This window comes from Mirounga angustirostris, unplaced genomic scaffold (genome assembly GCF_029215605.1).
Source record: "Mirounga angustirostris isolate CCGP_5_RB_7025 unplaced genomic scaffold, mMirAng1.0.hap1 SCAF_8, whole genome shotgun sequence".
NCBI classification, from domain to species: domain Eukaryota; kingdom Metazoa; phylum Chordata; class Mammalia; order Carnivora; family Phocidae; genus Mirounga; species Mirounga angustirostris.
Genome location: NW_026991716.1, coordinates 137,131,659 through 137,156,359, shown reverse-complemented (window position 1 = coordinate 137,156,359; position 24,701 = coordinate 137,131,659). Strand labels below are relative to the sequence as shown.

The 24,701-nt window shown below is 42.2% G+C and overlaps 1 protein-coding gene across 1 annotated transcript in view; it reads left to right on the top strand.

Annotated features, from left to right (window-relative positions):
• Positions 1-9,470: 9,470 nt before the first annotated feature.
• RSPH3 (radial spoke head 3) overlaps positions 9,471-24,701 on the top strand; it is a 29,876-nt gene continuing 14,645 nt past the window's right edge. Inside the window, exons 1-3 of the mRNA XM_064596972.1 lie at positions 9,471-9,533; positions 18,885-19,624; positions 23,328-23,415. Coding sequence (XP_064453042.1) covers positions 9,471-9,533; positions 18,885-19,624; positions 23,328-23,415 — 891 coding nt within the window. The remainder of the gene's footprint in view (positions 9,534-18,884; positions 19,625-23,327; positions 23,416-24,701) is intronic.

Here is a 24,701-nt window from a genome sequence, read left to right as displayed (position 1 = left end):
TTTTAAAAATCAGTTAGGTCAAGATAATTGATCTACAGATCACCTATGTCTTTATTGACATTTTGTCTAGTTATTATATCAGTTGCTCTTTAAGAGATGTTTAAGTTTCCCACTGTGATCATGATACCATTTCATCAATTTTTGTTTCTTTTATTTAGAGTCTGTTTTAGATGCATACACATTTATGATTGTTATACCATCCTAATAGGGGTTTTCTTTCATTATGTAATGTTTCTATTTGTTTCTGGTAATACTCTGTTTGTATTGTACACTTCAATCTTCTTAATTTTTTTTTGCATATGTCTTTTTCCATCCATTTTATTTTCAACTTTTTTGTGTCTTTATGTGTGTTTTTTGTTTTTCAAGACCCAGTGAGGGGTTTGAACTCATGACCCTGAGATCAAGACCTGAGCTGAGATCAAGAGTTGGATGCTTAACCGACTGAGCCACCCAGGAGCCCCTGTCTTTACATATTTTTTTATTTAATATGTTATATTTTTCAGTTCTAAAATGTTTATACATTTCCAATTTCTCTTATGAGATTTCCTGTCTTCTCATTTATTAGGAGCATTCTTTTTTACCCCACTGAACATAATTATAATAGCTGCTTTAAAATTCTTGTCTTCTCTCTTGAAAATAGGTCACATTTTCCTGCTTCTTCATATTTTGAATAGTTTGGGATTGTATCCTGGACATTGTGAATGTTATATCATCAAAACTGACTTCTGTGGTATTGATGGATTGATTCCATCACTGAAATTTCTTTTCAACAGGCAATTGACTTGGTTAGATTCTCAAACTGCAAAGTTTGCCTCACCTGTGGTAGGTAGCAATTAAATCTCAGTTCACTACTCTAAACCTTAGCTGCAAGGAGCTTTGAGTCTGCCTTGTGCATGTGTAGTGTGTGGGTCAGCTAGAGACTTGGACAGATTTCAAATACAGATTCTAGGTCACTCCTTCTCTGGGTGATCCCTCACTCTCTCCTGGTTGTGCTCCAACCTCTGATTTGTCAGGCCAGAAACATGACAAGCTTTCTATTGGAATTTTAGCCACCCGCACAATCTTTGTAACCATGACCTGTTCTCTGGCCAAAGCTGAATACCAGGAAACTCTCCTCCCCCAAGTTTCAACTCCCCCTTCTGCTTTTGTTCACTCCCCAGAGCCCTTGGGTAGTTGTTGTTTGTAGTTTGTCTAGAGTTTATAGTTGCAGTTTCTGAAACGGTCGGTCTGGTAGGAGCCTGCTCCCCTGTGACACTGGGTACATTTCTTCTTCAACACTGAATATGCATTACCTAGTGAAAAGCTCTCAACATAACATGGACTGGTGTCCCTGGTCCCCACTAGACTTATTAAAAGGATAAAATGTGATCAGAACTTGGAGAATTCTTTTGGCACGTTAAATGTACTGTCAAGTAAAAAGAGGCATTTAGACATATGTAGAAATTGACCAGTTTCCAAAGATGTAAATATGGCTCAAACAAATGTTAAGAAAAATATATTGAAGTTTTAAGGAACCAGAAACACGGGTGTGGGGAGATGCTCACTTTAGGGTGATGGGGAGGCCATCTGGTCATTTCATTCATGACCTTAATTATTTTTATCCATGAATCTGTAGCAAAAAAGTGATAAGGTTTTCGCTGTGGTTGGAAATGAGAAAAAGTGTGGCTTGGTTTCTAGCAAATTCGTAGGTGGTATGACACTTGAGTTGTATATACTTAGTTCCTAAGAAAAATTGTATATGGCAAGACTTTGATGTCTAAATCTAACGCTTAAAAAGACAACAAACATCCACAGGCCTCAGAGTACACTGAGATGCATGCTATTTGAATTCATTCCTTTCAGGATATTTAATTTATAAAGAAAGTTCAATAACTCCTTTAAAGACAGGAATTGTCTATCCAACAAACATTATGGCAGATCCAAGCAGCAAAACAATCTGTAAAATTCATCCCTTCTCAAATTGCTAAACTGGAGTTGCTAAATCTAGCACTTCTTGCCTAAGAATTTTCACAGGTGTTCATTTGCATGTGTAAGATTCCTCTTGTTACATAAGCTTTTAAACAAGTAGAGTGGGATTTCAAGTCTAATTTGTGAACACTGGTGTCTGACTATTCATTCCAATAGCAGAGATAGTAATTGTTCTACATTTCCAGCCATTGCCAGGGATTAAAGAGTTAGAAAACTGAAAGGCAAAATTTAAACTCCAATCTACTGGCCCCAGCTCATATCAAATTCCTAGACTTAAAAAAATGTCTTCTTCCTTAATATCCTTGCCTCAACTGTCTTCCCCATCCAATTTATACAGCATGCGATGATTGGAAGCCTCATCTTCCAAATCCCACCTCACTGTGTTTACCAAAACCTTCAAATCCCACCCTCTTGCCTGACTCGCTAGAGGATGTCTATTTGCTCATGGCGTCCCTTCCATAGTCACTGTCATTACTCCTGGATGGGGCCCCTCAGAGCCTTGCCACGGAAGCATGGCAGGCTAGACTCTCCATCATCTGACTCTGCTTATTTTCCCAGCCCACTGCTCTGGGTGCCCCCTGCACCACCTGCCCTGGTCCTGCGTGCAGCTCCCACATACATGCAAAGCATGCAAAGCCACACCTGTGCCTTTGTTCATTCCAATTCCTCTACCTGGACTATCTGCACAGTCCACACTCCCCTGCCTACCCTGCCGTGAAGACACCTTATCTCTTCCACCAAGCCCTTCATGGAGCCCACCTCCTCTCCAATGTAAAACTGACCCTTCCTCTTCTGTACCCCACAATTTAATGTCCTTATTTTTTCATGGCTCTCTCTCCCCTAGTAGAGTCTAACTTGTTTGAGGGCAAACATGGATCACATTTCTCTTTGTATTCCCCAGTCCTAAAAATCATCCTCACGTATGCTAAATGTTTGTTACATGTTACATGCTGTTACCAATGTTAAATGTAGCTCATGAAAGAACAGATACATCAACATGTACTCTTTAATTCAACCAGGAAAATAGGACAGTGGTTCCCTACACATAATTCACCTGCTTACATCTCAGCTTTACACAAAACTTCCTCTGAAGTAGAATTTCCCCAAACTACAACCACTCATCTTTCTGCCACTTCATTCGATATTCTTCAACTTCAAAGGCTCTGTGACTCAACCCTTTCGCTTTGATCCTTCTTTCCTACTATATTCTAGATTCCCAAACCCCTTGGCGGGGGGTGGGGGAGGAAGATATTGAAGGCATTATCCTTCTTTTACTTCAAACATTTACTGCGCTCCTTCTTTGTACCAGGTACTATAACTAAATGGGGATGGGGGGATATCTCATCTAATTCTCACAACAACCTTGTGAGGTGAATACTAATATTCATGTTTTTACAGATGAGAAAATGAAGTAACTTTCCCAAGGCCACATCAGTAATGAGAGAAAAAGGCAGCACTTGAACATGGATCGACCATTTTCTGAAGACACATTCCTTTTCTCCATCCCAGCATGGGACCTGAGGGACAAATATTCTAGGCTGGATACTGGCTTTCCGTCCTTCCTATAATACATCTATTATGTTTCACAGACTTGAAATATTTTTAAAGCCACAGAGTAGTTCCCATCAAAATGGGTAAAGTTTATCTTTGACAAGAGATAAAAGCAAAGAAGCTCCCAGCTTTGAGTTAAAACCACATATATGCAAAGGTAATTGTTATTACTCAAGACCAGTTTTCCTTGGTCTTTAGCACAGTGGGTGCAGAAGGAGGGCAATGGAGGGGCTTCCCCAAGGAAGCACCAGAGACTCATGGGCCTTTTCACAATCTGCCAAAGGCACTTCAAAAAGTGTCATTCAGGTCTCAGACCCTTTGACAAAAACAACTCTTATTTTTACGAATAGGAAGAGTTAGGGGGTTTTTTATATCCTCTTACAAGAAATTTCCATTTGTTGGCTTTTAATTTTACTTTTCATTCAAAAGCACAGCATGTTTTTATATTGAAAACTTCCTAGGAAGCAGAGAGCCATTTCTCACACTCTGAGTCACCATTTTGCTCTGATGAGGTAAACAGCATGCATCCTGAAACCCTTGCTAGAGAGAGCCACTGAAACCTTTTAGATGAAAAGGAAATGATCGATAAACGCTTCGATTCTTCTGTAGCAAATGGAAAAACAGAGAAGGGGCAATCCTAAATGTTAGCATCAGGTTCAAAGAACAACTCTGCAGAGGAGTAAGAACTGATCTGGAAACAGGCTCTCTCAAGTCAGACCCGGGTTTTGAGGGGGCCTGCCACTCATACAATTTTGGAGACCCCCTGTAAGAAAAAGAATGCAAACTCACAAATACAAATTTAAGAATGAACGCAAATATTTACATAGAATGAGGAACAAAATCATAAATCATAAATTTAATGGGAGTGACATTAGATAAATTATAAATTTAATGAAGCTGTGGTTTATCTAACAACAAGCAAAATCCACCCCCTCAAAATTATGTAATATTTTTATTAACAACCTCCTGACACATTTCAGTAATGCTTCTTTTTCTACAATTTTTGGCTATGTACCCTTTTTAATCACTTCTTCCTGTAAATATTTTGTATGATTTTCTGTAGAGAGAATAAAAGTTAACCCTGGAGAGTTTTTGTGGGTTTTTTTAGCTTGATTAAAACTTGGGATTCTCTTCAACATTAATAGCTTAAAATAAATTTCAGCTTCTCAACTCATTATTAATATAAAGTTTTAAGATTGTCAAATTTGGAGAAATCCCTATCAAGTTTCTTTTTGTTTTTGAGATTTTATTTATTTATTTGACAGAGAGAGAGAGACAGTGAGAGAGGGAACACAAGGAGGGGGAGTGGGGAGAAGCAGGCTTCCTGCTGAGCAGGGAGCCTGAAGTGGGGCTCGATCCCAGGACCCTGGGATCACAACCCGAGCCTAAGGCAGATGCCTAATGACTGAGCCACCCAGGCACCCCTCAAGTTTCATATAGAAGCTGTAAAGTCTGGGAAGTTTTCCCACAGACTACCTACTGGCTCCATATATTTCAAATCTTGTTTCTCCTCCACTACCCACATACTTTCTGTATGAGGCTCTGTAAAAAGCATTCATGTATGTGTTCTTGTACAGAAAGCTGAGTGAGTAGGCACCGTAGCCAGTGGGAGTATCTCTGGAAGCCCTTCGTACCCCAGGACAGTTGTCAATAGCTTACCTATTCAGGGAACTGACTGCCAACCACATACATAAATCTCACAGAACCCAAATTAAAAGTATCCATAAGTCAACTGTCCCTGAGCCCAATCCCAAAATCCCCATGGCCACTCCAAAGGGGGTGGGTGAGGGGGACACAGAGGTCCGAGTGGAAAGAGACAGGAGTCGTAACTGATTATAGTTAAAATATATTTTGCAAATTTTATAAACCATATCATCATGTGAATCCATTTTTGACCTTGACCCTTTCCAAAGCCTTAGGAGGGACCTGGGGAAGTGACAGGCCCTTACTTAGCTCAAGCTGCCTTTACTTCCCAGTAAAAGCCACCTCTGGGCTCCCTAGCGTTTTCGGCCCTCAGAATGCCACTACCAATCAGTGAAAAACACATGCATGAGCTCTTCAAGAACTCATCTCCATAATCACAGTCGTGAAGAGTGGAGACAGAGTGCTGTCTTGTCAGCACAGACATCCGGCACCAGGTTAGGTGGTTTCGCATCTACACGTTCATTTATTTCTCACAGCGACACTGAGGAGCACTACCCCCACGTTCAGACTGGGAAACGGGCTCAGAGTCACGAAGGAGCAGAGCAGAACCCAGGGCAAAATCCCAGAAGCCCTGACTCTATGTTCAAAGGCTGCTTCCTACAGCCTTTTTTCCCACAGAATAGAAAACATTTAAGTATAGAGATGAAGGAGGAATTAAAAAAAAAGTTACCTATAGCCCCATCACCTAGACACAACCTTAATAAGATTTTGGTATATTTTCATGTTTTATAGAACATAGCAATTGAAATTATTACATTAAATAAACCTATTTTTCCTCATTTTTAAAGCAACATATGTTCCTTGTCAAAAATAGGGAAAATCTTGAAAAGACACTGAAAACCATCTGTATTAGTCTTCTGGGGCTGCTATCACAAAATCACATGGCTTAAAACAACAGAAATGTATGTTCTTGTTGCTGTGAAGGCTAGAAATCCACCATCAAGCTGTTAGGAAGGCTGCTTCCCTCTGAGGGCTGTTGGGGGAATCAATTCCACTCCTCTCTCCCGGCTTCTGGGGGGTCGCTGGCAGTCTGTTTTTGTCTGCACGGTGCTCTCCCTGTGTGCAGGTCTATGTCTTTCTTAAAAGGACATCAGTCATATTTTATTAGGGTCTCATCCTACTTCAGGATGACCTCATTCTGATTTAACTAATTACATCAGCAAAGATCTTGTTTCCAAATAAGGTCACATCGGCCAAGGGTTAGGGAGCCGACACACGAATTTGAAGGGGAGACAATTCAACCCATCACACTATCCCAAAACCTATCAGTGAAAGAAAACCTGTGCTGGCAATTGATTATTGGGTAGTTTTTAAAAGTACGGCCACAAATTATTTTGACACTTCAAGTGGGATCCAAGTCCCCTTTCCTTGAGTCTGGGCAAGGCGACAACAGCTCTGCTCAAGGGTGCTAGTATTCAAGTCATGCGAGCCCAGGCACTAGACCACCAGACGGGGAGTGATGGAGCTTCCAGATGCTTCCAGCCCCAACTGTCAAGTCATTCCCAGTTTGAGTCTTACCACCTGAGGTCCCAGACCTACTGAGTAAAGACAAAGCACTCCTACTGCATCCTGTCCCAATTCCCAACCCACAGAACCTGGGAGCACAAGAAAACAGTTATTGTTTAAGCCACTCATTTATGGGGGAACTAGTTACACAGAAATAGTACCTAGAAATGTTATGGTTCTTAGTTTTTTTTAATGTACCTTTAAAACTATATCTCCCTGAAGTGAGTCACTGACTTCTTAGATCAAAAGGAAATGACAAATTGTTTATCTGATTCTGAGATTTTCTTTAAGAAATAGGAAAGCAGATAAGCTACATTTCTAAACATTAGCATCGTATAAAATGAATATAACGATTCCAACCATAGGGAACACGGGGACATTCCCAAGTCCCAGGTGGAAGAAGAGACAAAGTAAAGCCTTCTAACTCAGTGGCTGCTAACACATGATTTACTAGACTCACCCATTTAAAAGTACAAGTCAGGCAAACATCAGAGTCTTAACAGATGCAGAAAACATGTGGGCTCTTGGAAACGAAAACGATCAACATGCCACATGGCCAGAGGATTCAGCCCTCGTTTTGAGAAAGGGGGAGTGTTAGTATCTCAACCAGGTAAACAGTTAAGCCAATATTAACACATACTAGAACCAAGTCAGTTTAAGTGGTCATCAAATAATAGTTCTGAAACAGAAGGTAAAACATGAGGTGCAAGAAAGACATTTCCTGGGAAATGGGAGGAACCTCAGGAGGAACAGATCAGGGAGGCTCTGCAGACCAAGACTCACCCTCTGAACACACAACCAACCAGAGCACGCGCAGGCCGATCGAATAGCTGCATTTTGGTCCAAAGTGAGTAAGGCTATTCTTATAAATCCTGTGGCTCATTATTTCCTCATTACTGAGTTGTTCATTACTGAGTTTGACCACTCTTTTAGGTAGTAGAAGTCTTCAAGCATTGTTAACGAAGGGACAGGATGGCCCATGATGCCGTGCAAATCTGAAAGCAAGCGTTATTGCCTTGAAAGACAACGGACTTAGCTTGATATAAGGTGTTCCCAGCACTTTCCCCTGGAAACTATTAGATGTCATTTAATTGTCTTCTCATCTTGGATACTGCAGAAAAGCCTAAGGCCAGTGGGATTTTTATTTCTTGCATAGCTAACTTGCTTCTTTTTGCCTAAATGCTCATAATATCTCTTTCCTTTGTCCTTGTAATATAAAAATGTTGCCATTCTTGGGCGCCTGGGTGGCTCAGTCGTTAAGCGTCTGCCTTCGGCTCAGGTCATGATCCCAGGGTCCTGGGATCGAGTCCCACATCGGGCTCCCTGCTCGGCGGGAAGCCTGCTTCTCCCTCTCCCACTCCCCCTGCTTGTGTTCCTGCTCTCGCTATCTCTCTGTCAAATAAATAAATAAAATCTTTAAAAAAAAAAAAATGTTGCCATTCTTTTTCTTGGAATGCAGTGAACCCTCTTGATCTGTGTATTTAGGAAACTCGTGTTAAATTAAGTCTTTAGTTGTGACTTCTATTTTCCCATAGGATTAGCAATCATAGGTTGAATTATTATCCCCTAATTATCACCTCCCAGGCTGGGTCACTATTTTTAATCTTTTCCTCTAGATTCTGAGAACCTTCCTCAATATGTCCTTTAAATGACTGATTTGATATTTGACAACATCCTTGAGTGTGTAGAATTGAACTCTGTTATGGTGTCTTTAATTTTCCTTTAATCCCATATATATTTTTTTTTTTAAAGATTTTTATTTATTTATTTGAGAGAGAGAATGAGAGACAGAGAGCATGAGAGGGAGAAGCAGACTCCCTGCCGAGCAGGGAGCCCGATGCGGGACTCGATCCCAGGACTCCAGGATCATGACCCGAGCCGAAGGCAGTCACTCAACCAACTGAGCCACCCAGGCACCCCCCATATTTCTTGCACTGATTCAGACATGTTGAGCTCTCAACTCCCCCAAATTCTAGGCATTCTCTCACCTCAAGGGCTTCTCACGTGGTACTCTTTTCCCCAGAACACAACCCCCCTCAGTTCACCTGGCAAAGTTCATGTTTCTCCTCTTCCTCCTCACCCTCACCTTCGAAGAAGGGAAATAAATCCACACTTGGTGTTTACTAGCAGACACAGCATCATCATTGCCCCTGGCCTCACTCTGCCTACCTGGGTGTGTCTGGAACATCCTTCTCAAGCTACAACCCAGCCTGCTTTGCACAACTCCTGTCCCCCCTCCCCTCATCCACATTCACTGCTAGACAGAAATGGGACACACCATATCCCTGCCGCCCTGGGGAGGTAGTTCAAAGTCGGAAGGCCTTCTCCTTTTGGTCAATGCCATTTTAAACCAGGAGTCCCTGACTCTGTCTTTTTAAACAAATCTCAGGGACATGGACATTACATTTCAAGAAGCATCCTGGAACACACTTTCGAGCCTTCGTTATGTCCATATATTATATTAGAGATTCTTACCGCAGAGACCTAAATACTGTGGGATATGCAGACAGCTGAGGCACACATACACGAAAGCACAACTGCACCAATGTTATGAGTATTCTCAGACATCAGGTAAGCTGTACAGCCAGGAGGGAGACACCAGCCTCCCAGGAAAGAGAATGGTCCCCGCTTTCGAGATGGCTCCCTTTTGGCAGGCAGGGGACTCATCTACCAGTGGCTCCATCTCCTGGATTTTCACAGAATCTCAGGGTTGAGAGATTCCATTCATTCAATACAAGAACATGTATGAAAACTGGCTTCTGCTTCCTGCTGAGGGAATTCGGGTCACGAGAATTTATTTTCCGGTAAGATCTCACAGATAACTAAAATGGCTTGTGATTCACTAATGCATATGTAGAAAAAGCATTTAGTAACGGTTCTAGTTGTGATTCTTTTGTTAAAAGCAATTACCATATTTGTTTGGGTTGAGAAGAAGTTAAATATATGTATCATATCTAGCAAGTCTGCCTCATAATACTGGTGTATATGTTCCTGAAGAGTTTTGTAAAAACAGTTTCTTATATTAACATATATTTCAGAGCACATTTCCTTTTAGAAGAATTACATTGTGGGGGCGCCTGGGTGGCTCAGATGGTTAAGCGTCTGCCTTCGGCTCAGGTCACAATCCCAGGGTCCTGGGATCCAGCCCCACATCGGGCTCCTGGCTCAGCAGGGAGTCTGCTTCTCCCTCTCCCCCTGCTCATGCTCTCTCTCTCTCTGTATTTTGTGTCTCAAATGAATACATAAAATCTTTAAAAAAAAAAAAATTACATTGTGAAATTTTGTAAGTGAAGATTTCTTTTGAAAAATTATAACTGTCTGGGACGCCTGGGTAGCTCAGTCAGTTAAGCAACTGCCTTCAGTTCAGGTCATGTTCCCAGGGTCCTGGGATCGAGCCCTGCATCGGGTTCCCTGCTCTGTGGGGAGCCTGCTTCTCCCTCTCCACTCCCCCTGCTTGTGTTCCCTCTCTCGCTATGTCTCTGTCAAATAAATAAATAAAATCTTTAAAAAATATATATAACTGTTGGGGCGCCTGGGTGGCTCAGTCGTTAAGCGTCTGCCTTCAGCTCAGGTCATGGTCCCAGGGTCCTGGGATCAAGCCCCACAATGGGCTCCCTGCTCCACGGGAAGCCTGCTTCTCCCTCTCTCACTCCCCCTGCTTGTGTTCCCTCTCTCACTGTGTCTCTCTCCATCAAATAAATAAATAAAATCTTTAAAAAAAAATATATATATATATAACTGTCTTTTTATGTTAGGTAAATTTTCATTTTTTTTAAATCTTTCATTTCTTTAATTTAGGTGCATCTATCCCTTTATAATGTCAATTTATTGAAAAAAGATAATGATGTAATAGGATCTAATTTTAAAAATTAAAGACACGCAGACCCTAGGATATTAGACTATTTCAGAACACTTGGGTTTTAGTTTTTTAAATCTGAAGGTTAGTATTAAATGACATTGGCTTTCATAAATTTGAAATTCATATTCTCTTCACCAGAATCAAGGTAATTCTATGGCATCTACTTCTCCAGCTCTGCCTTCTTCTCAACCTATAGGATGTTGTCATGTGCATATCCTACAACCTTCAGAGTATTAAAATGTTCCCTATCAGGTAGAGGAAGCAAGTTGGAGCCAAAGAGAAGAAAGACACCAGATGGAAGCAAAAGAGTAGAGTAGGGGGGTACACATTCAAAGCGCCCCACCTGCACTGCTCCCACCCCAGAGCCACCATTCTGGAAGTCACATGAACTACCCTTATAAACTTCAAAACACTCCCTTCTTGGCAGGCAAGTCCCAACTGGGTTTCTACAATCTGCAACCGAAACTTCACTAACACAACCACTTTATGTAACACCTATTTTGCTATAAAGTTGGGCATAAACAATTTTTATAATTTTTAATCTTATATTTACACAGCTCTCCACAACTGTCTAAACACTGCTATGCACATTCTCTTTGGATACGTAAAAATCTTTGGGTGAGATAGTAAAGCAGCCTCGACCCTAGAGATAGCATTACTTAAAAATAACAACCAAAAAAATGTCTTTATTGATAAGACAAAGAATCATTTACATTTTGCCCAAGGTCACACAGCTAGCAGGTGCAAAACTGGAATTGAGCTGGAGTCTTCTGGGGGGAGGGGGGGTGTTTACACCCCCCCCAACCGCCGATGTGCTCATTCCTAGCCTGCTGCTCAGTGCATCACTCCACACCTAAGCACATGGGTCGAATATGCTACAGAGACTGGCTCTAGAAAGGAAACCTTCCCACAATGTAAAGATCTACTTTCTACTTGGTCTATTTCGTAATGTGGTTTTGTCAAACAGCATCTCCTTAACACCAGGTCTACTTGCACGGCTACGATTTTACTTACTAAAAGCTAATAAAGAATAGTGACACCTTGTGGCAAAAACGTATGGATTCATGTGCTATCACCCACGCTCACTTTACAGACTTGTCCAAAGGCCTTATTAAGTCGTTAAGACAACAGCAAAAATTCTGGAAAGAATAATCTAAATGTATAGGTTCTCCTCATAACTAGATCTCTCTCCAATTCGCTCTACTTGGGCTTCAGTCCCCACGTCCCAAAATTACTGTTACTCTCAAGTTCCAGACGCCATCCATGTGGGCAGACCCAATGATTACTTCTCGGTTCTATCTTACTTAAGCCCTCGTACTATTTGACCAGGTTCAGCCCGCTGCTCTTGAAACCCTGGGTTTCAGCAACGCTATGATGTTTCTCTCCTACCTCTAAAGCCGTTCAAGACTTCCCAGGGCTCACAAGTACCAAACTTAGATCCCTGGCCCCAACCTTTCCACTGAACTCCAGTCTCACATCTCCAACCTACCAACATGACACATCCGTTTGATGTTCAATAGCCTCTCAAAATTAAGATGCCCCAGTGGGGCTCTTGATTTCCTGCTTCTTCCACCCCATCGACTACATCTCAGTAAATGACATGATTATTATGTTTATTTTACTCAAGTCAAAAACTTAGAGGTCATCTTTTCTTCCTCTATTACTCCCCCTCTATCTAATCAATCAGTAAGTTACCTGGACTCATTCTCCAAAATGTCCCCAAGGTGCCCCTTCTGTCCATTTTCCCTATGATCCCCTAACTCAAGCCACATCTCCTCTCTTAGCCTTAGCACCTTCCCGACTAGTTTTATTCTTCACCTTTTACAATCCATTCTTCACATGGCAATCGGTGATCTTTGTAAAAGAGAACTCGGGGGCGCCTGGGTGGCTCAGTTGGTTAAGCGACTGCCTTCGGCTCAGGTCATGATCCTGGAGTCCCGGGATCGAGTCCCACATCGGACTTCCTGCTCGGCAGGGAGTCTGCTTTGTCCTCTGACCCTATCCCCTCTCAGGTGTTCTCTCTCTCTCAAATAAATAAATAAAATCTTTAAAAAAAAAAAAAAAAAAGAGAGAGAACTCGGAATGTATCATCATCCCACCTTAAAACCCTTGAATGGCTCCCCATAATCCAATCCTCCCCATTCTACAAGGCCCGACCTGACTGGACTCCTAGCTACCTCTAAAAACTCATTTCCAGCCTCTCTCCCCCTTGCTCTCCATGTCCTAGACACGCCGGCCTTCCTTCTGTTACTTAAACATGACAACTTTGCTTCTGCCTTGGAACAGTGCACCAGCTGCTCCCCTCTGCCTGCACTGCTCTCCCCCTCAACTTGCCATAGTCGGCTCCTTCCTATGGCAGACAGGTCTCATGTTAACTAGTACCTTCTCAGCCTTTTGCTGCAGTCAATCTAAAGCAGCCCCTAAGACACTCCCTATCCTAACACACTGTTGTGTTTTCATGACAGCTTTTATCATTCCATGAAATCGTTTCTTTTTCAATTCATTTGCCTCTTATGTGTCTCGCTTCACTAGAATGAGAGCCCCCTCTATTCCTAGTTCTTACTAAAGTGCCTGGAGTAAGGAAGGTGCTTGATGTTTGTTGAATAAGAAGTGCTGTGTACTGTTGGTGGGAATGCAAGCTGGTGCAGCCACTCTGGAAAACAGTATGGAAGTTCCTCAAAAAGTTCAAAATAGAGCTACCATAAAATCCAGCAATTGCACTACTGGGTATTTATACCAATGATACAAATGTAGGGATCCGAAGGGGTACATGCACCCTGATGTTTACAGCAGCAATGTCCACAATAGCCAAACTGTGGAAAGAGCCAAGATGTCCATCAACAGATGAATGGATAAAGATGTGGTATATATATATATATATATATATATATATATATATATATATATGTACAATGGAATATTATGCAGCCATCAAAAGGAATGAGATCTTGCCATTTGCAACGTGGATGGAACTGGAGGGTATTATGCTGAGTGAAATAAGGCAAACAGAGAAAGACATGTATCATATGGCCTCACTGATATGAGGAATTCTTAATCTCAGGAAACAAACTGAGGGTTGTTGGAGTGGGGGTTGGGGTGGGAGGGATGGGGTGGCTGGGTGATAGACACTGGGGAGGGTATGTGCTCTGGTAAGCGCTGTGAATTGTGCAAGACTGTTGAATCTCAGATCTGTACCTCTGAAACAAATAATGCAATATATGTTAAAAAAAAAAAAAAGAAGATGATAGCAGGAGGGGAAGAATGAAGGGGGAAGTCAGAGGGGGAGACAAACCATGAGAGACAATGGACTCTGAAAAACAAACTGAGGGTTCTGGAGGGGAGGGGGGTGGGAGGATGGTTAGCCTGGTGATGGGTATTAAAGAGGGCACGTTCTGCATGGAGCACTGGGTGTTATACACAAACAATGAATCATGGAACACTACATCAAAAACTAATGATGTAATGTATAGTGATTAACATAACAGTAAAAAATTTTTTAAAAAAGAAAAAGAAGTGCTGTGTAAATTCTCTTACTTTCTCTTACCTATGCTTAGAAATATTTCAGGGGTATCTGGATGGTTCAGTCAGAAGACCGTGCCTCTTGATCTCAGGGTTGTGAGTTTGAGCCCCACACTGGGTTTAGAGATTACCTAAAAAATAATAAAACCTTTAAAAAAAAAAAAAAAGAAATATTTCAGAAACTATAGCCATTCACTCATTTTCATACTCTAAAAGGAAAAGAAGCGCCCCCTTCTTTTCTTGGATAAACCTGTGCTATTCATTCAGTCATTCATTCGTTCATTCATTCATTCAATAAACTATTAGAGCCCGACACTGAGCCATGAGGTAAGGCCAATTCCCATGCTCAAGAACCTCGTGGCCTAGTTGAGGAGGCAAACATGTTAGCCAAGTTATTGTAAATGCCACGCGGCAAATAAAAGATGGAAATATGATCAAGGACTGTGTGAGCCTCAGTTAAAGTTTTCAGAAATGTGTCCCTGGAGAAAACAACAGGAGCTGTGGCTTAAAGGATGAGCAGAAAATCGGCCAGAAGGGATAAAGGGATGGGTGCCTGGGTGGCGCAGTCTGTTAAAGCACCTGGCTCTTGTTTTTGGCTCAGGTCATGATCTCAAGGTCATGGGATCGAGCCCCGCCATTGAGCTCCATGCTCAGCATGGAGTCTGCTTTAGGTTCTCTCTCCCTTTGCCATTCCTCCCTGTTCTCCTATGCTCACTCTCCCTCTTTCTCATCTAAAATAAATAAATAAATAAATCTTTTTAAAAAGGAAAAGGGATAAAGGGAAAGCATTAATCATAGAGACAGAAAATACAACAGTCTGCACAGTGGGACTATTGTGCAGGTTCAGCTACTCTGGGGGGAAAAAGTACAAGTAGAAACTAGCAAGATCAGAGACTGGAAAAATAGGCAGTACCAGGTAGTGAAGAGCTTACAGCACATGTAAGGAACTTGGATTCACAGGGCACAGAGGTTACAGAAATGTTTGAGGAGGCACCTAGCATGATCAGAGTAGCATTTCAGTTAGACCATTCTGTGGTTGCACAGAAGAGCCAACTCAGGCTATCTGGATCAGGTCAAAAGCTGGTAAGAATAGTAGGTAGGGATGCAAAGAGGTCTCAGAATCAAGAAATATTTAGGAGGTAAAATGGGCAGGACTTGGTGATTATTGGGGATATGGAGAATGAGAGAAAAAGAGGGAGAAAAAGAGAAGCATAGCAAGAGAGGTTTAGGGATGGGAAGTTAATTAGCATAAGCTGATACTTCAGTGCATAGGTTCTAGACTCAGGCCGATAAGGGTTTATATCTGTTTTGTCACTTACTTGCTGTATGACTTTGGTAAAGTGACTTGAACTTCTTTAAGCTTCTGTTGCCTTATAAGTAGAAATGATCTAAGAACCTACCTCACAGGGTCATTGCAAGAACTACATGAAATCATGTATGGAAAGTGCTTCTGCTGTATCAGAAACACCCCCGTTAATCAGTAAGGAATTTGAAAACTATTATCTACCTACCTGCATCGGCAGTCACATCTACCTTTTGTATTACTATGGATGAACTGTACATGCTTCCAGGGAAGGCCAGCCCCTCCAATTGTTCACGAGAACCTATCCCTTCTTGCTTACATCATCTCATCAATTCTTGGTTCTCTCCCCTACAATGTCCGTTCCGCCCTCTCTACTCACTCCTAGAGCATCCCCAAGTACGGTCAACTCTCCCATTAAAAATATAAAACTTCCTCTTGGCTGAGCTTCCCTCTAGCTACCAGCGTGTTTCTTTCTTTTCCTTTGCAGCAAACCTCCCTCCTCCACTCTCTTCTAAATCTCTAACTGAACTTTGTCCTCCCTAACTCCACTACAGGCACCCTTGTTCCACCGCCAACCATCTCTATGTTAGAGCCAATGTAGATCTCATTGTTGGATCCAGTGTGCACAGCTTGCTTGACCCATGAATTGCATTAGCCATCCTTACTCCCTTCCCCTCGAGAAACACTTTCATCACGTGATTCCCAGTGACCAGACTTTCCGCAATTTCTTCCGTCTCCCTGGCCATTCTTTGCCAGGATCCTTTGTTGGTTATTCTTCATCTCTGCAGCCTCTAACTATGCTCAAGGGCTCATCTGTCTTCTCTCTACGCTCCTTAGCATTTTCACCAAATCTCATGGCTTTAAATAGCACCTTTATGCCATTAACCCAAAAATCCGGATCTCTATTCTGGACCAATCCCCTGAGGCCCCAGACTCCCATGTCAAACTGTCCACTCAACACCTCCACTTGGAAGACTAACATGCCTTTCGAGCTCAGTGTACCTAAAACTGAACTCCCTCCAAAAAATGCTCCTGCTCCAAAACCTGTTCCTCTCCACTGTTCCCTCTATCAGTAAGTGGGAACTCCATTCTTGGTATAGCTTCTAGCTAGGACTGAGCAGTAGCTTGAATCAGACAACACTCTTACAGGAATAACTGTAAAGGCCGAAACTAAAACTAAAAACAAAAATAAAAACCACACAGACTCAAGGCACTTGAGAACCAAACCAGTGAGGACATGAGGGACTGGGATCCCAGGGAGAAAGAAAATTCATAGGGATACAGAACTTCTCCATTGCTTTTCTCCTGGGGCATTTGCTGAGTTTCGGAGCAGGGCATTTAGGGGCAAGCAGAAAGCAGTGGTCAGAGGTGTCAGGAGTCTTTCAGATCCGGGCAAATAAAAATTATAGTTGAGAACTACAGACAGAACTTGAAGGGACAAGACCCCAGACAAAGGGGGATCACAGAGAAATAAGACTGACAATTTGTTTGGCTTTTATCCTTATGGCATTTGCTGAACTCTAAGCTGCAAGGACACTAGAAATCAAGAAACCAAAACACTGCAAAGTGGCTAAAAAGGTAAGCAAACCTTTCAATAACCTCACAGACTTGGGAATACAAAAATTGGAGTGCAAGGTCCCCAGAGATGGGTACCCGTTGAACATCCCAGGCTTTCTGCTGAGATTCCTAAAGGCTTATGCCCTGAGATCAGGGCAAACCAGAAAGCAATCAGCCCTCCCAAAGCCTGAATCCTCGATTAAAGGTCATCTACTCTAATTGCCAGCCAGAATAAAATTAAATCCTCCAGAAAGAGAACATCAGCCAGAGCCTCTACACAATGTTTAACATCTAATCAAAAACTTTAAAGTGATCTTTAACTCCTTTCCTTCTCTAGTGTTCCATTTCTAATCCATGTGTATCTACCTTCAAAATAGATTCAGGATCTCTCTGACTGCATCTCACCCCTCCATTGCCTGGTCCCTGATCCAAACCACTTTCTCAGCCAGGCTTACTGGTTCGATTTGGTCTCTCTGCTTCTGCTTTGCCCCGCTTCAGTCTATTCTCAACCCAGTAACTAGAATAGAAATGCTTTTTTAAAAAATTAAAATATGTCAGGGCACCTGGGTGGCTCATTGGGTTATGTGTCTGCCTTCAGCTCAGGTCATGATCTCAGGGTCCTGGGATGGAACCCCATGTCTTCAGGCTCCAGGCTCAGCGGGGAGTCTGCTTCTCCCTCTCCCTCTGGCCTTCCCCCTGCTCGTGCAGGCTCTCTCTCTCTCAAATTTAAATAAATAAATAAAGTCAAGCTTCTACTTAAAATCCACTGGGGTTTTTAACCTCAGAGTAAAAGTTCGTATTTACACTGACTTCATTACCTCTGACTTCATCTCCTAATGCTCTCCTCTGCTCCACCCACCCTAGCCTCCTTAGTCTTACCTTGAACACACCTGGTTTGTACCTGCCTGGAATGTTAGTCTCAAGTTCTGTTGCTTCACCTCCTTCACATCTTTACTCAAATGTCACCTTCTCAGTGAAGCCTTTCTTGACCAATCTAAAACCTCTAGGTCCCCCTCCCTCTCTGACACCTCCTAGCCTGCGTTTTAGCTCTTATAATTATCTAACATATATATTTTACTCACTTAGAGTTCTCCAAGGGCCTTGGGCTTTTCAGCCTTTGATCAAGCCATTCTGAATGTACATCCCCAAGACTCTCACCAGTCAAAACACTATCACCCATCAAACACTATTAAAATGTCACTTTCTCCTGACATGTTAGGATTATTTATACCATACCTACACACTGGCTTTAGATCTTAATCTTCAAAGTGCAGGAGGAATCTAGATCTTAATATAATGGCTCATCATTTACCAGACACAGTTCTAAGCATTTTTTACTTACTAACGCTTTTAACCCTCACGACAAACCCTAACAGATAAAATTCTACTACCCCCAATTTTACCGATCAGGAAAATGAAGCACAAAAGCCTGCCAGAGGCTGTGGGCTCGGTACACTGCGGAACCTGGATTCAAATCCAGACAGCACTTAGCTGAGCTGAAGGAGTGAATGCAAGTGTAAATAACTGATCATTCAGGGGTACATACACTTCACTGACACAGACTAGAATATCAGCATTGCTAATACTAAAACCAAAGCATCTGCTCTTCTAAGCACAGACCCACGCCAGGACGCTTCGTTCTCCAGAGTCCGGGGCCTGAGAGATTAAGATACAGGAGGCCTAACAGACTCAACAAAGCACCCACCCCTTTGCCAAAATTAGACGTCTGCGGGGCGCCCCTGTTGCTCGCGCGCCCGAGGATCCGCTGAGGTGCTGGCGACGGAGCGGTAAGAGGAAAAGGAAGGCGGGAAAGGGAGACACTGCTGCGCAGCGCGGCGGCAGCCCGCAGGCCAAAGTGGAGAGGTGTGGGTGCTGGGAGACATCAGTAAGCCCTCGCCGCGCCCTAGCACGTAACAGAGCTGGGAGCCGGGGGCCACGTGCGTGCGATCACAGGTGAGCAGCCCCGAGCAGCGGCGCGGCGGCAGTGGCGGGAGCAGAAACAGCCGAGGGCGCCCCTTAAGGAACGGGAGCACGTGGGCCTGGAAGAATGGCGCCGACACCAGCCCGGCAAAGCCAGACTCCAAAGTGGGAACGAGGACCGCCGCGGTGCCTGCCCAGTTCCCCGAAGCCCCCAAGCCCGACTCAGGCAGGAGAGCACTCTTAACCCGTCGGCTCACCTGCCGGGGAGGCGCCAAGGGGCGGAGTCGAGGGCCGGAAGTGCGCCGGAGGGCGGGCCTGCCCGCGAAAACCGCCGGCCGGAACTGCCAGGACGTCCCGCCCCCAGGCGGAACTCCGGGTTGCTGGGCAACCGGAGTGGGCGCCTTCGGCAGGCTCAGTGTTCCCCGGAACAAGCCGAGTGTAGCCCCCACCTCTTGCCCTGGCAACCTCCCGTCCCGCCCGCCTTCCTTCTTGCCGCCTCTCCTTGCGTCGCGGAATCCCTGCCCTTGGCACTACGCACACGTCTGCGGCTCCCACTACCACTTAGCGCCCACCTGCCGGAAAGCCAGTCTCCACCCGAAGCGAAGCGACCGGGCCCCAGGCGTGGCTTCCAGGCTCACAGACCGCAGCCCCCCAGCCATGGGCACCTACACCTACACCAGCCGGCCCCGGGCCCTGCCCTGCCAGCGCCGCCGTTACCGGGACAGCATAATGCAGCCGTGAGTGAGCAACCAGCCCCTGTGTGATCTCCACCTGCCCCAGTCCCGGAGCCGCGGGGCCGCGGGCCCCTTCGCCCTGGCAAACCTGCCTGTGCGGCTTTCTCCCCTCCACACCCTGCCTAAATAAAATTTCTTCCCTGAAGAAGTCTCCCGTGGCGTGGAGGAATGAAGCAAGAAGGGGCACGGTCGGCCCGGCCTCCCGTAGGGAACGTTTCGTGATAATGAGCGGCGGGCGTGATCGATTAACATGTACAGGAAACCCGCTGGTTTCACAACTCTCGAGTCAGCTAACTACTGTTGGCCAACGATATGCACCTCACTTTCTCCTGAGTCCACAGTACTGTGAAGCTGGTTTAATAACTCCATTATGCAAATGGAGAAGCAGGTACTACGGTGTCAGAGGCGACAGCATGTCCAGAATAACAGCCAAGTAAAGCTCTTCCCACACCAGTCTTTGGTCAGGAATCAGGTTATCTTTCCATGCTGGACCCCAAATTGTATTTTTACATTGCTGAGTATTTATTTGCAAATATTCAAATATCCACTTCATTATTATCCATAATAATGTTTACGGGCCTTTCTAAAGCATACAGTTCTTTCTATAAGCCTCAAATTTTGGAACCGGCCAAACTTCCCAAGCATGCGGGCTCCATGGAAGCTGGAACCTTTGTGTCTTTTGTCCACCTGGGATTGTTCCTGACCTATGGGAAGCACTTACACGAATTGTTGAAGTAACTGATGGAACACATCAGCCAAGTAACTCTTGATGCGTATTTCAAACGCTAAGTCTAAATTCATGATTACCTTATTATGGCAAATAAAGACCTTCTTAAATAAGAAATGCCTGTCACTTTAAAGAAACCAAAATGGAAATTTTAAATTTTTTTTTTTTAAGATTTCATGTATTTGAGAGAGAGGGAGAGAGAGACAGAGATAGCGACAGAGATAAAGAGAGAGCACCAGCAGGGAGGAAAGGGAGAAGCAGGCTCCCCACTGAGCAGGGAGCCCAGACGCAGGGCTCGATCCCAGGACCCTGGGACCATGACCTGAGCCGAAGGCAGATGCTTAACTGACTGAGCCACCCAGGCACCCCGGAAAATTTAAATTTATAGAGGGACTATTTATATTATAAAAGGATTCCATTTAAAAACACTTTCAAAAATACTTTCTGGTGGCTTTAAGTAGTTGCTCACAAATCATTACTATTAAATTACACCAACAAATGAAATAAGAATCAATGGTGGTTCATTAGGAATGATTTTTTCTTATAGCTAGTTGATAAGCAAGTTGCAGGACCTTGCTTATATTGAAGCAATCTGTTGATTAAAGCTATTGGAAGAAGTGTGTGTTTTTGATTTTTCAGTTTAAAATTATACTCAGTGGTGATTTTCAATTTATAAAAGTAATATATGCTTGTTCTTATATTACTCCTTTACACCTCCGTACTTGAGCATATGTACATTTATATGAGGTTTATTTCCAAAATTGAATCATACTACACATATTAATCTGCAATTAGCTTCCCCCCCTTTTTTATAACCTCTAATTCTTTTTTTTCTAATTTCTTTACATATACCTATACATACATACTTAATTTATATAAATAGACTCCTGTGGTTCATGCTTGGGTACATTCTTAGTGCCCAACCCCCTTCCCTTGTAAACTTGCTCTTTCCCTCCTGTCCCCAAGGTAAACCTTGTTAATGCCCTTACATGAATGTTTCTGGACTTTTCTCCACACTCACATGTTTTTGTATGAATATATAAATATATACATACAAGTACACACGGGTTTGTCTACCTCATAGCAATGTTAACATTATACACAGTTCTCAACATCTTCCTTTTCTCACTTAATTCTTTGCAAAAATCCTTCCAATTATTTTTAATAGCATGATATCCCCTGGGGTATGGATGTACTACACATTCTTAAAATTTTCCAATTTTGATAGGTATTCAGTTTGCTTCAAGTTTTTACCACAAAGAGGAAGGTTTCAATAAACAACTTTATTTGCTGGCCTTTTTATTTCTATGAAACAGATTCCTGGGATGGGATTGTTAGGTCATGTATATTTTTAACATGAACAGATGGAACAATATGCCTTTTCTTTAGTAATGTTTAAACATATCCTTTTCCCCTACATCCTCACCAGCAATAGGCATTACGGATTTTTCCTTCTTTTTGGCTTTTGATAGTGTGAAATCAAAACCAAAATTTTTCCTCATTATTATGTTCATTAGCACTAGGGGGTTTTAATCAAGAAAGCATCCTTTAGATTTTTTCTATTTTAAAAGATCACTGGGTACAATGTATAGGACAGATTCAGAGAAAAATGTTGTTCTAGACAGTTAAGAAACTCTTGCTGCAGTCCAGGTAAAAGATAGTGGTGGCAATGAGCGATGGAGAGAGATGAAAACGATTTGGGGAGTAGAATCAGTAAGACTTGCTGGATACAAGCAGTGAGGAAGAGAGACGAATCATGGATGACTCCCAGACTTCTAGATTAAGCCAGTTGGGTGGTTAGTGGTACCATTTAATGAAATAGGGAACACTAAAGAAGTAACAAGTTGGAGTGGGAGAGTGAAAATTAGTTCAATTTTGAGGTTGCTTTTGAGACATCTCAGTGAGATGTCACTGGGCATATCAATTGGATATACATTCCTGGAGCTCAGAGGAGAGTTCTGAGCTAAAGGTAAAATAAAATTGGGAGTTTTAGGTATATGGATTATGAGTAAAGCCTTGAGAATGGATGAGTTCAGGGAAGGGCAAGAGAAGACCTAGCCCAGAGGAAATCCTCCAGGACTGGAGGAGCCAGCAAACACAGGATGAGAAAGAGAAGTCAAAGAAGTCCTAGAAAAACAATCCTAAGACTATGGTGGTATCACAGCGGCTAGAAAAGAGAGTGCTTCAGTGAAGGAGTAGCCAGCTGAGCTAAACACTGCCCCGAGATCACATAAGATGAGCAGGGTTACATGCCTGGTTTTTAAGTAACATGAAGTCAGGTTATCCAATAGTGGTTTTAATGTATGATAAAAAAAAGCAACTTACTGCCCCTCTCAAGATCATTTCTGGTAGAGTACTATTATTGGTGTAGGTCAATATTTGGTTTCATAGCCATACATATGATATCATTTAAAGAACTTTGAATGAAAACATCAACTGTATGGTTTTCACTACTGATATTCTGATCCTCAAAATTAAAATTTTTTAAAAATTTTAAACATATCTTTGAGTTTAAAGAAACAATGAGAAATTGGACTTATTTTATTTCTTAAGCCTGATTCTGTGAATCCTTTCAATCCTTGAATCCAACTACTGTTAGTACTTTAAGGCAGGCCCCTTTCCAACTGTCCATTTTCATATTTGTCAAGTAGTCTAACAGATTTACAGCCCTAAATCCAGCTCTGCCACTTACTAGCTAGGTAACCTAGGGCACATTCCTTTCTGAATCTCCTTCCTCTTCTGTCAGATGGAAATATAGTTTCCAACTTGAAGCTTATTGTGAACAATAAATAAAATATGTGAAGGGCCTGGCATATAATAAGCATTCCATAAATGCTAGTCATTTCCCAGACTAAAATTGTGCCAAAACAAAAATCTATTTTCATAACATTTGTATCTTAGTTTAAATCCAATTAAAAATGAGTTAACTGCATAGACCAACACTATTACAATAGTTATTTAGAATTTGCTATTTTACAGAGCTGAAGAACCTATGCATTATGGAAACATAATGTATGACAGAAGGGTGATCCGAGGCAATACTTATGCTCTACAGACAGGACCACTGGTAAGCATAATTTGAATATTCTAACACAGAGCTTTTCAAACTACTTGTGCTGAAGGACCAGTTTGTTTGTTTTAATTTCTAATTTGCTTCAGACTAAAACAGTTATAAAATACTGATAGATTACTAGAAAAATTAAATTAAAAAAAAAAAAGACATGCTAAATACAAGGCTGATGGTGGGTGCCAGGGACTAAGAGAGTGGGGGAATAGGGAATTAGTGTTTAATGGGTACAGAGGTTCAGTTTTACAAAAAGAAGAGTCTGAAGATGGATGGTGGTAATGGTTGTACAACAATGTGAATGTACTTAATGCCACTGGATTCTACACTTAAAAATGGCTAAGATGGTAAGTTTTATGTGTACTTTACCACAATTAAAAACAATGTTAAAAATACAAAACCCCCAATATTTTATTAGATTAACAGAACTTTGTAAAACTGCTCTAAAAGCTTATAAACTTTTACTCTCAATTTCTATAATTAAATTTTTACAGACCAGCTTAAACAGTTCACACACAACACTTTGAGTAGCACTGGTATAACATCTTTAGGTTTGTTTAAATTATTTCATACTATAATACTATCTTCATTATTTAATCAAAAATTATTTTCTTTAATTCGCTCAACAAATATTTATTGAGTTTTAGGTCCTGTGCTGAGTACCTAGGATACAGAGATGATTAGGATGTGGCATGATATTAAGAGTGATGATTTCTTGGCACTGAAATGAAATATAGTTAAGTTAATCTGTAAACACTGTATGACATATACATGGTGATATATGGAATATCAGACATCCTGAAGCACATAAATCAAAGCCATCGAGAAAACTCACTAAAAATATTGTATGTTTCAGCCATACCCTGGATCTACTGCATTAGAACCTTCAAGGGTTGGACGCAGGAATGTGCATCATTAATAAGCTTCTCTAGGCAGTCTGGTACAGCCAGTTCAGGGACCAACATTTGAAAACAACAGCTCAAACATGCAATATAGATACGTGATTCAACATCTTGTGGCAGTAGCAATAAACATTGGCACCCCTAGAACTCAACTAAAAAGGAGAATCACCTTTTTTTTTTTAGTTTTTTTAAATTAATATTGTGATGATTTGATATACCTTTTTTTTTAGTTCTTTAGTCAATTATTCAACAACTTACCTAAAAACTCTATACTGAGACTTCCAGTTCCAGACAAGCAGGAATTTGCCAATAGCACAAGCAAACACAGGAAGACTCTGGAAGTGGAAAGAAGGAAGTGGACTGGCTAGGGACCTCAGGATTTGAGTG